Source organism: Schistocerca piceifrons, chromosome 3 (genome assembly GCF_021461385.2).
Source record: "Schistocerca piceifrons isolate TAMUIC-IGC-003096 chromosome 3, iqSchPice1.1, whole genome shotgun sequence".
NCBI lineage: Eukaryota > Metazoa > Arthropoda > Insecta > Orthoptera > Acrididae > Schistocerca > Schistocerca piceifrons.
In genome coordinates, this window is record NC_060140.1 from 277,909,330 (window position 1) to 277,920,931 (window position 11,602).

Sequence of the window (11,602 nt, forward strand, 5' to 3'; positions counted from 1 at the left end):
TTTCCGTTTGTTCTAACAGTTCGGCTGCAACATTTTCCCGTGTTTCTCGCTGTTGTGGTGTGAGGTTTTTGGGGACCATTTTTGCACAAATCTTTCTCATATCAAGATGTTCAGTTATTATTAGATGAACCGTTTCGCGATTGATGTTCAGTTCTTCTGCAATCATTTTCAGGTATAATATTCGATCAGATCGTATGAGTTCACGAACCCTGGCCGAGTTGACATTCGCCCGTGAGGTTGATCGTCGTCCACTGCGGGCTTCATCTCCAATATTCGTTCTGCCTTCACTAAACATTTTATGCCAACGAAAAACTTGAGTTCTTGACATAACCTCCTCTCCAAAAGCCTTCGGAAGCTTACCGTAAGTTGTCGTCGTGTTTTCGCCCAATTTAACGCAAAAAGAATTGGCATACCATTGCGCAATATTATGCGGTTTCATTTCCGTGATGAGAGACACAAACACGTGTTAGCATATTACAGCACAACTCACGACTGAGCAGTTGCATCGATGTGCCGCTTGGACTAGAAGCAGCTTATAGACCAAGGTCAAAGATATTGTGCTACACAAGCCTGCAGGGTTGCCACATCTTGCAAAGAAAACCAGTCTCATTACTTTATTTTCACACCTCGTATGTGTTTCAGTTTCTCACCAGCTGTTAGAACAAATTTTGTAGTTTCTGCGTTAAAATCTTTCACAAAGTCTATCGAGGTTCTTCGCCTGAGACATTTGCTTGACACTAATAACATCTCTGACCATGAGACCCTTAACTGAAAGAGGAAAGAAAGACAGGGGTTTTTGTTGTGACCAGGCAAAACTGTTTCTGTCTCGCCATAACTGTAGGTTCCATAATTGCGCATCAAACTAAAACACATAAAATATTGGTCCTTTTTATTCCATAAAAATAAAAGATTTACTTTGACACACTTCTTTTCCCCAGGATACTGGATAATTTATAACTGTCATTGATCAGCAAATCATCACCTGCTGCACTTATTAACAAATTGTTCTCTTGAGATACAATGTTCAACATTTACTAAAGAACAGTTTCATCAGAAAGCTAAACAACTCATTGGTCGTACACTGCGATGTCGACTCCTTCAGATGAGGTCACGAGCTGTGGCAGAGCTCTTCCATGCTCGGCTCTATATTGACCTTAGTACGAGGGTGCTGCAGTGCTGAGAGGGGAGGCGTGGTCTTCGGGACGCCACCTGTATGTCGTTGCAGATTGCAGCAAGCCCTCGCAAATGTCTGTGGTATCGATGTGCGTTTCCGACTTTGGTGTGGCAAACGCGATCTCTGGGCTGCATCACAGTTATGAGGTGACACTATGCCTTGGTCTGCCCCCGGCAGCTGAGTGGTCAGCGTGACATAATGTCAATCCTAAGGGCCAGTGTTCGATTCCCGGCTGGGTCGGAGATTTTCTACGCTCAGGAACTAGGTATTGTGTTGTCCTAATCATCATCATTTCATCCCCATCGACGCGCAAGTCGCCGAAGTGGCGTCAAATCGAAAGACTTGCACCCGGCGAACGGTCTACCTGGCGGGAGGCCTTAGTCACATAACATTTATAAGGCCGTGAAGTGAATTATTTGTGCTGCCTGTAGTCTCTTAAACCTGCAAATTCCTCTGTTGCATAGCTTTTGAAAGGTATGTGCTAAGGTCTGATCAGGGTAGCTCCAGAAAGTAGTCGCTAGTTGCCAACCGCAGGGTGGAACGAGTATAATATCTTTGAGTAGGATGATCTTTAATGGTTGAGAGAGACGGACACGCGCAGTAAAAAAAAAAAAAAAAAAAAAAATAGAGAGAGTCGCAGCTAGGTGCCTGGAGGAAGCAGATGTGTGGTGACAGCGTTAAGGTAGGTATCTGCCTGTTGTGTACATAGTTCCGCGTAGTCAGCGCCAGCGCGTACACAACTTTCCCAATGGAGCGCGCCCCGCTAAGCACAACAGCGCAGGCGCAGCGCTCGTCCGTCTCTGCACTACGAGATGGCGCTGTCTTAGAGACGGACCAAATTCTGCTTCCGCCGATCCGCGTATTAATATGTAACGCAGGAAATGAGATTGCTGCTAATGTAGAACCTTTTCTCCTCGCGGATCACACTCACGCAGTGATACCTGAACGCGCGAGGTATTTTAACGAGTGTACAGACCTCCGATTAGTCAATCTGCATTAGTCTGTAGTCAAGTTTCAGTCTGCGCCTAATAAGATTATCATATTCCTGTACATAGCCATGAAGATAAATGAATAGACACTTTATCAAGTATCAGAGATATGTGAGAATAAGATTAACGTACCAAGACCAAAGGAACTTCAGATTGTCAGTTGTAAATAGCATCCAGAATCAAGTTAAGTAAGGTTTATGATTTTTATTATTTTAATAAATATGTGTGTGAAATTTAATCAAGTTCTGTTTAAAGTTGGTCACCGTCAATCTGCTACTCTAAGCGTGCAAGTGGCATTTCTATCGTCTGACCTAACGGCAGAACATAAACACGCCACGATAAGACCACGAGACATATTGCTGACACTCGCCTACTTCGTTAGAGCGACAAGTCAAATAATCTGATGGTGTGTGTACCGAAGGTCTTACAGTACACACACCACGCTGCCCTGACCAAACTTTAGCACATAAATGAGAGAAGATATATAATCATTTCAAATTGGTTTTTGTTAGATAATGTTCAGAGTTGGGATCTGTATGTCCAAGGTTTGACGCAGTAAGCGTTTTGTAAAATTTTTTGTAAGAGTGATTCGTGCTTCAAAAATGTTTGAAATGGTAGGTTTTGTGTATGACTTAAAATTTTAACAATATATATATCGAGATAAACATTGTGTTTAAATCTAACAGCCTGAATCATAATCCACATCCTTTGCTTTTATTGGATATGAAAATGAGTAGTAAAGTTGCGCACCAATGAAAGAACCAAGTAAACATCAGGGCCAAAAGTTTATTTTCCAGTACCAACTTAATGCCATTGCACAAACGGCATTATTCTCTTAAACTTGATTGCTGAGTCAAATACATGTTGCATTTCTTGCAAAATGGAGGAGTGTAAGAAACAAATTCACAGACGCAGGTTTGCTGAATAATTAATTTAGAGCAATCTTATCAATGATACTTTCACTTTGTTCTTGCGAATGGCACACAGACTTGCACCGCCTTGTAAAGCCAGCTTGCCCGCGTGTGCAGCCCATATTTGTAGTGTGGCTGGTGTGTGACGCGTTGGGTGTGCTCTGCCCGCAGCTGCGCCTGGCGGCGCTGAACGAGCCGCTGGTCGGCGAGATGCAGGGCGTGCGCGGCGCCGACCACGCGTGCTACCGGCAGGCTCGGCGCGCCGGTCTGCGCGGCACCTTCCGCGCGCTGCTCGCCTCGCGCGTCCAGGACCTCAGCTCCATCGTGCGGCCCTCCGACCGCCGGCTGCCCGTCGTCAACATCAAGGTAACACTCCACTCCACACCACGACACCAAACACGCTCACCGGCGCTCCACTAATACACTGCTGGCCATTAAAGTTGCTACACCAAGAAGAAATGCAGATGATAAACGGATATTCATTGGACAAATATATCATACTAGAACTGAAATGTGATTACATTTTCATGCAACTTGGCTGCATAGATCCTGAGAAATCAGTACCCAGCACAATCACCTTTGGCCGTAATAACGGCCTCGATACGCCTAGGCACTGAGTCAAACAGAGCTTGGATGGCGTGTACTGGTATAGCTCCCCGTGCAGCTTCAACACGATACCACAGTTCATCAAGAATAGTGACTGGCGTATTGTGACGAGCCAGTTGCTCGGTCACCATTGACCAGACGTTTTCAATTGGTGGGAGATCTGGAGAATGTGCTGGCCAGGGCAGCAGTCGAACATTTTCTGTATCCAGAAAGGCCCGTACAGGACCTGCAACACGCGGTCGTGCATTGTCCTGCTGAAATGTAGGGTTTGCCAGGGATCGAATGAAGGTTAGGGTCGTAACACATCTGAAATGCAACACCCACTGTTCAAAGTGCCGTCAATGCGAACAAGAGGTGATCGAGACGTCTAACCAATGACACCCCATATCATCACGCCGGGTGATACCACAGTATGGCGATGACGAATACACCCTTCCAATGTGCGTTCACCGCGATGTCGCTAAACACGGATGCGACCATCATGATGCTGTAAACAGAACCTGGATTCATCCGAAAAAATGACGTTTTGCCATTCGTGCACCCAGGTTCGTCGTTGAATACACCATCGCTCCTGTCTGTGACGCAGCGTCAAGGGTAACCGCAGCCATGGTCTCCGAGCCGATAGTCCATGCTGCTGCAAACATCCTCGAATTGTTCGTGCAGATGGCTGTTGTCTAGCAAACGTCCCCATCTGTTGACTCAGGGATCGAGACGTGGCTTCACGATGCGTTACAGCCATGCGGATAAGATGCCTGTCATCTCGACTACTAGTGATACGAGGCCGTTGGGATCCAGCGCGACGTTCCGTATTACCCTCCTGAACCCGCCGATTCCATATTCTGCTAACAGTCATTTGATCTCGACCAACGCCAGCAGCAATGTCGCGAAACGATAAACCTCAATCGCGATAAGCTACAATCCGACCTTTATCAAAGTCGGAAACGTACACGAGGTATCACAACAACGTTTCACCAGGCAACGCCGGTCAACTGCTGTTCGTGTATCAGAAATCGGTTGGAAACTTTCTTCATGTCAGCATGTTGTAGGTGTCGCCACCGGCGCCAACCTTGTGTGAACGCTCTGAAAAGCTAATCATTTGCATATCACAGCAGTGTAGGTTAAATTTCGTGTCTGTAACACGTCATCTTCGAGGTGTAGCAATTTTAATGGCCTGTAGCGTATATTTTCACGAACGAACTTTAGTACAAAATCAGCCACCAAAGGAAAATTATTTCAAATACTCATCAGAGGCACTCCACAAAAAGCGATTTCATTTGTGCCCTTATGGTCTCTTTTCTTTACTAGCGTAGGGCATGGAAAGGTTATTGAAAATATAGTTCTATTGAAGTGTCCGTTTTAAAATTGTTAGCAGCTGCCAACAAATTGAGTTTTCCTGGACACAGAGCTACATAAACAGGTATGTAGGATCAGTTTTTGGGGAATGGGTATTATACACTAAAACATATTGAAACTACTAGAAAAAAAAATGTATCTTTAGAAAAATGTTGGTACAACTTCATGTAATACTGCTAATTCCATCTTTCTTGGACCAGCATACTTTGTTGACACTCACTACGTCTCTGTCGATAGGGCCCTAAAATGAAAGAAAGAAAACAGGCAGTGGTAGCGAAGTGATGGTAGGCCGTGACATCGTATATTCACTTTTGCTGCCTGTGGTCAATCCAGCAAATGCTATAATGAATGCCTTACACCATATATTCAAAATGAAAATTACACCAATAAAATCTCTATGTAAAGCCACGAGATACTGGCATATCTTGCATTCTTAATTAACAGTAGACGAACACTTACATTATCTTTCCTCTCCAGGGCGAGATGCTCTTCCACTCGTGGAAAGAAATGTTCAACGGGAAAGAAGGACTGCTGCCCGAGGATGCAACGATATACAGTTTCAACGGGAAGAACATAATGAAGGACAGCATGTGGTAAGCACATGTATATAATCCATTGGCATTTTCTCTTAAATGGACATTTTTTAGCTTTTAAAAGAATTGCAAAGAACTAATTTCTCACAGTGGATGGTAAGTACTAATTACAGCATATTCAGAAAGGTCAACATAGAATAAACTCGCGTTATATTACATCTCCCCCCCCTTCTAAGTAGTTTTGAAGGCGTATGTAAATTGATAGTTGTGAAAGAGATATTTGTTTTCTGCTTGTCTTCAAATTTATAACTCAGAAGATAGCTCAGTCATCTTTGAGGCATCAGAAATACTGGAAGTGTAACAGATGAACAATGTAATCGAGAACGACAAATTCGCATATAATGTCACATTCTTGAACTACCGAACTGTTGGTGTTCAGCGTATCATTGGACGACAGTACTTTCTTTGAATCGTCTTAATGTAACCAACTGCTATACCTAAAGTAACCTCACTTTCGCAACCATGCAGCATCTGATTGACTCAGTCAGACACTAATAGGTCTCTACTGAGCTATTTCAGACGCATCTCGTGACTGTTAAACAGAGCATGGCTGAGGATTCTCTTAGCGAACTCGACAGCTGTGGCAGTTTCGCGGACCTTCAGTTGAATTAACGGTCGGGAAAGCTGGTGCCGAGAAAGTACACTGTAAGCTTAACGTTTTCCTCCAGCCATGTGTGAACACTTCTACCGTTCTATATAGACGTACTGCGTCAATAATGGAATGGACGACAGTACTTTCTTTGAATCGTCTTAATGTAACCAACTGCTATACCTAAAGTAACCTCACTTTCGCAACCATGCAGCATCTGATTGACTCAGTCAGACACTAATAGGTCTCTACTGAGCTATTTCAGAGGCATCTCGTAACTGTTAAACAGAGCATGGCTGAGGATTCTCATAGCGAACTCGACAGCTGTGGCAGTTTCGCGGACCTTCAGTTGAATTAACGGTCGGGAAAGCTGGTGCCGAGAAAGTACATTGTAAGCTTAACGTGTTCCTCCAGCCATGTGTGAACACTTCTACCGTTCTATATAGACGTACTGCGTCAATAATGGAATGTAGCTATACAGACAAGCCCATGAATTTTGATTTACTGCAGAAAGTTCTTAAGTCGAGAATAACTTTCACAGAACACAATGCAATGCATTTCAGCTGCAGGTGATCGCTCTCCAGTGTGTGTGCTGCGTTGGATTCATCGTTCAAAGCAAATGAAAAATTATATCGCAGTCGTTTAAGTAACGAGGATAAATTAACCTTACAACCTTACAGATCGATCAAGCAGGGGTTAGTTAACACATCTGACTCGCACTTTGGGAAGTGCGGGGTTCGAATCTCTGTCCGACTACCCTGATTTAGGTTTTTAGTGGCTCCCCTAAATAGCTGAAGGTGAATGCTGCTATGATTCCTCTGAAAACGATATAGCTGAATTCCCGTGCAATCCGAGCCTTATGTTCCACGGCTAATAACCTTGTCTTTAAAGGGACAGTAAATCCTTACCTTCAATTCTCTTACTGGGTGATATTATTTCCCTTGGGAAAGTCAGTCTCAATGAACGGCTGCACATTATCTGGTATCTTAACCAAATTGGTGAAAGTTTGCTTGCCTGAGGATTAATAAAACATTCGTCACATAATAATACTTCTTCCACGGCGTTGTGTTAAAACAGTAACGGTTGCAAAATGTTGAGATTTCAATGTTTCTCAGCGCACACCTCCATGTTCATGTGACTCAAGCAGAAACAAAGAGCTACAATATTACAGAGAGGCAACACCGCGATTGTGAAGCAAATTTTAGTGGCAGATATCGATTGCGTGACATTCAGAATGAGAAGATATGTTCTGAAAAAATCAGTTTGGGACCATTCTTCGTGTGGTTTAATATACTCTTTACTCTACATAAGATATATTCAAAGCAAATAAAATTGGAAAACCTGCAGAAGATACATGTTCCCCATGATGCCACTCCACACGTTAACCGACCAAGGACGTTGATGGTCAACTTGCCGTAACCAGTGGGGTATTGTCTACAATCCAATAATGCATGTTATGTCGGTTAACGCTACCATGGTTTGTGAATGTAGACTCATCAGAAAGTGGTACCTCGGCAAAGAGCGTGGGGATCGCTTGCATTTGCTGACGTGCTCATCCGCTATGGAAATCGGCGCCATGAAGTTCTTGATGCAGTGACACTTGGTATGGATGATACTTAAGACGATGCAGTATTGTGACAATAATACCTACGTACATAACGGCATCGTAGCGTAATTGCGCGCGCTTATCCATGGGCTGTGGTGCACTGCCGCTAGTACAGCTGCTTCATTAGTTTCTCCTGTAACACATTGACGTCGTTTTCTTTTGCCGGTCTGTACAATGCCATCAGACATAAAAGCGTTCACGATGTTGTAAAAGAACGAATGAGAGCGAATTTTCTCTGGAAAACGCTAGGCGTATAAGGCAACCAGTAGCCTCAACATATCTCCTACATTCTCCGTAATTCGGGATCATTTCAATATTTTCTTCTGTGGTTGCAACATTAAACGTCCACTTGCACGTCTGTTCTCCAAATGATAGTGGATGTGCAGGCAATAAACACTGTGCAAGTATTGTAATGTTTAAAGCAGTTATAACAACGTTGGCTTCCGCGGCCGGTGTCATAGTGATTAAAATTCTTCTGGGTACTATGCCGCGTCATTGCTAAGAACTAACAACAATAATAAACTAAAACAGACGTTTCGGCCGAATTGCAAACGGCCTTCCTCAGGGCACGACTGGTTTTGCATGGGGATAGGTGCTTCTATTTATTACAGACTATCGATGTCTGACGTCACTGTTGTAAAACTTTTAATTGGCTCTCTAATATGATTGGCTAGTCACGACGTAACGGAAGATGGAAAGAAAGAGGCTATTCGTGGATGTCCATGTCGTCAACGATTGGTAGCTGTCCGCCAATCAGCGTTCGGCTTCTGGTCGGCAAGTTTTCCTCCTGGTGTGCGCGGAAGTGGACTGACAGTTGCTCTACAACTGTTTGTGCAGATACGTCCGTGTCCCGTGTAGCTTCTGCCCCGCGACCGCTCAGCGGCCCATTGGACTGGGATGGCCGGCAGCCAGGACGCCGGGAGTTTGTAGCCATCTTCTCTGTTGATGTTGTCAGGCTATTTAACAATTTCGATCGCTTCCCGCATTTTGCGTTCTCGCATCCACGATTCTTTCGCCAGTACTCGGGCCTCCTGGAACCTGATAGGTTGTCCACAGTCACGGTGGTGTTCCGCTAACGCCGATTTATTATGTTGTTGTAATCGTTCATAGTGTTCGTGTTCTGCTACTCGTAAGCTGACAGGTCTCCCTGTTTCTCCTATGTAGGCAGCTCCACACTCACGCCGTAGTTCGTAAACACCTGCAGTGTTAGGGATGTTGACTACATCCTTTCGTGGATGCTGTGATTGCTTTGAAAAATCGGTTTGAAACCTCGTCGGCGGAGGACGTTGCTTAGCCATTCACTGACGCCTTTTACATATGGTGGGTGTACCAGTGGAAGCTTCTCTTCTTTGCTTTCTTCTCGTGTTCTGCTCCCTTTGGTTTTAGCTACCTAGCTTATGATTTTGTCATCATAGCCGTTGACACGAAACGTGTGTTGTAGCTCCTTTAATTCTTCTTTGATGTTATTTTCATCGCTTATCCGGTAGGCTCGGCCAGTTAACGTACACAGGACAGAATTATTGTTGTTAGTTTTTAGCAATGACGCGGCATAACACCCAGAAGAATTTTAATCACTTTAAAGCCGTTATCTGTTCTACGCCTGCACCATAGGAGACCTCCGGTCGCAGTGTACTGCCTGTTATGAACCGTCGTATTTCTCTACATGGCCACGGTGGTGTGTGGAGTAGTCCCCTGTTCGATATGAATACAACGTTGTGAATGGGATTTCTAATTAGAAGTTGTGAAATACTAGCCTGCCCTACCCTCGCAGCATGGAGGTAGGGTCCCGTGTGTCATTAGCTTTTCAAGGGCCATTGAGTAGCATGTCGTAAATTATGATTGCGTACCCATTTCTATTCCTCCGATTACAGCGCCATCTGTGGCGAAACGAAGAAAATGCTTTGGACAAAAAGTATGTAGATTTTGAAGTAGAATCGTAATCTGCAATTAAAAAAAACGGGGGTTCCCATTGAAGATTTCAAAGTTTTCCCTCGCCACGCAGGCACGGGGTGGAGTGAGGGGTCAAGTGTGGTATCATTGGATGTCTTTCTCCGAGACCTAAAAAATTGGAATTATAACTTTTTTTATGCGAGATATTTCAATGTCTTCAGCTAAAATGAACACCCTGTATAAGTAGTAGCAGTGAACCCAAAATTGAACCCTATGGGACTCCTTTTGTGATTTCTCCCTTTTGCGACCTCTGCCTTTCCAACATTTCTTGAATTATTCAGCACAACTTTTTTTTTCCATTCTGCTCATTAATACCATCTCCTCTCGCGACAACTGCCCTTTGCTGACTGTTCTCTTCCAATTACCACAGGCCTACCAAGATGGTGTGGCACGGTTCGAGGCCCGACGGCGAGCGCCGCACGGACGCCTACTGCAACGCGTGGCAGTCGAGCGGCGGCGAGGGGCTGGCGGCGTCTCTGGCGTCGCGACGCTTACTGGAGCAGGCGCGCGCGCCCTGCCGCAGCCGCCTCGCCGTACTCTGCATAGAAGCCACCAGTCAGCTTTCCTACCGGCGCCGCCGCAAGACAGACGCTGGTGAAGGCAGCGGCGGCGGCGGCGGCGGCGGCGGCGGCGGCGTAGCAGAGGGCGGCGAAGGCGTCCGCGAGAAGGAAGAAGCCGTCCCAGCGCAGGGGGACAGCGGCAGGAGCGAGTAGTGTCCCCACAAGCTACAAACGAGGCGTCGCCTTAAAGTCAATCGTGGCGATAACGCCACATACTACTTGTACCAGAGGACTATTGTGAACAAAAACTCAGGTGTCTCCCCTGTTCTAGCTTCGGTCTCTGCCGAACAAAGTTTCATCGACACGAACTATCATCGACACACGGCGAGTGTCCCGAGTGTTTACATAAACTGGGCAAAAGCATGTTTACAGTGTGTTTTAAAATTACGCGGACAGTTTTTCAGTGAGTGTGGAACTTCTACTGTGTGCCAAATGGACCTTACTAAATAATATTCTTCTCAGGTGTATAGCCGGATCATAACACCATCTTGACACAATATTTCCGCCGTCCAGCTGGCCGCCATCTTCAGGTGAGAGTGCTGGTACACGACCTCGCCGGTTCTGACTTCTCAGCGCAAGTGGTGGCCCCTATATAGGCCGCAGAAGGCCCACAACGCGTGCTCGAGAAGGTGCCGTAACTGCCCTCTAGCGCAGGTAAACATACCTCGCCGCCAGTGGTAGAAACAGGCGAAATCGAGATATCGCTATTGGTCAGACAATCCGGACCATTCAGGACCGATGTGTTGAGCACTAGCGGCACACACGGTTGCTTCAACATCAGAAATCTGCAGTGACGGAGCACTGTCTCACCGAGGGACGTAGAATGCTGTATGACGAGACACAAATGGTTGCCCCTGCTACTGGGACTGTGTTTTAAAAGAAACCATAGAGATTCGTTTATCTGGTAATCTTATTAATAGAGACAAGGGTTATCTTTTAAGTAAGACTTGGAACCCAGTGTTATCAGACATTAAAAAACAACGGTCTGTGTTTCGATCATCGGAATAATTTTTAATTTTTGATAGCGATATCTCGATTTCGCCTGTTTTTACCACTGGCGGCGCGGTATGTTTACCTGCGCTAGAGGGCAGTTACGGCACCTTCTTGCGCACGCGTTGTGGGCCTTCTGCGGCCTATATACGGGCCGCCGCCTGCGCTGAGAAGTCAGTTCCGGCGAGATCGTGTACCAGCCCTCTTACCTGGAGATGGCGGCCAGTTGGACCGCGGAAATATTGTGTCAAGATGACGTTATGATCAGGCTGCACACCCGA

The 11,602-nt window shown here is 45.5% G+C and overlaps 1 protein-coding gene across 3 annotated transcripts in view; it reads left to right on the top strand.

The window, feature by feature from the left end:
- Positions 1–10,938, top strand: part of LOC124788124 (collagen alpha-1(XVIII) chain-like) — a 674,174-nt gene extending 663,236 nt beyond the window's left edge. For all 3 annotated transcript variants that reach the window (XM_047255257.1, XM_047255259.1, XM_047255258.1), the window contains 3 exons: positions 3,246–3,440; positions 5,511–5,626; positions 10,142–10,938. In XM_047255257.1, coding sequence (XP_047111213.1) covers positions 3,246–3,440; positions 5,511–5,626; positions 10,142–10,484 — 654 coding nt within the window. In that variant the 3' untranslated portion in view covers positions 10,485–10,938. The remainder of the gene's footprint in view (positions 1–3,245; positions 3,441–5,510; positions 5,627–10,141) is intronic.
- The last annotated feature ends 664 nt before the right edge of the window (positions 10,939–11,602 follow it).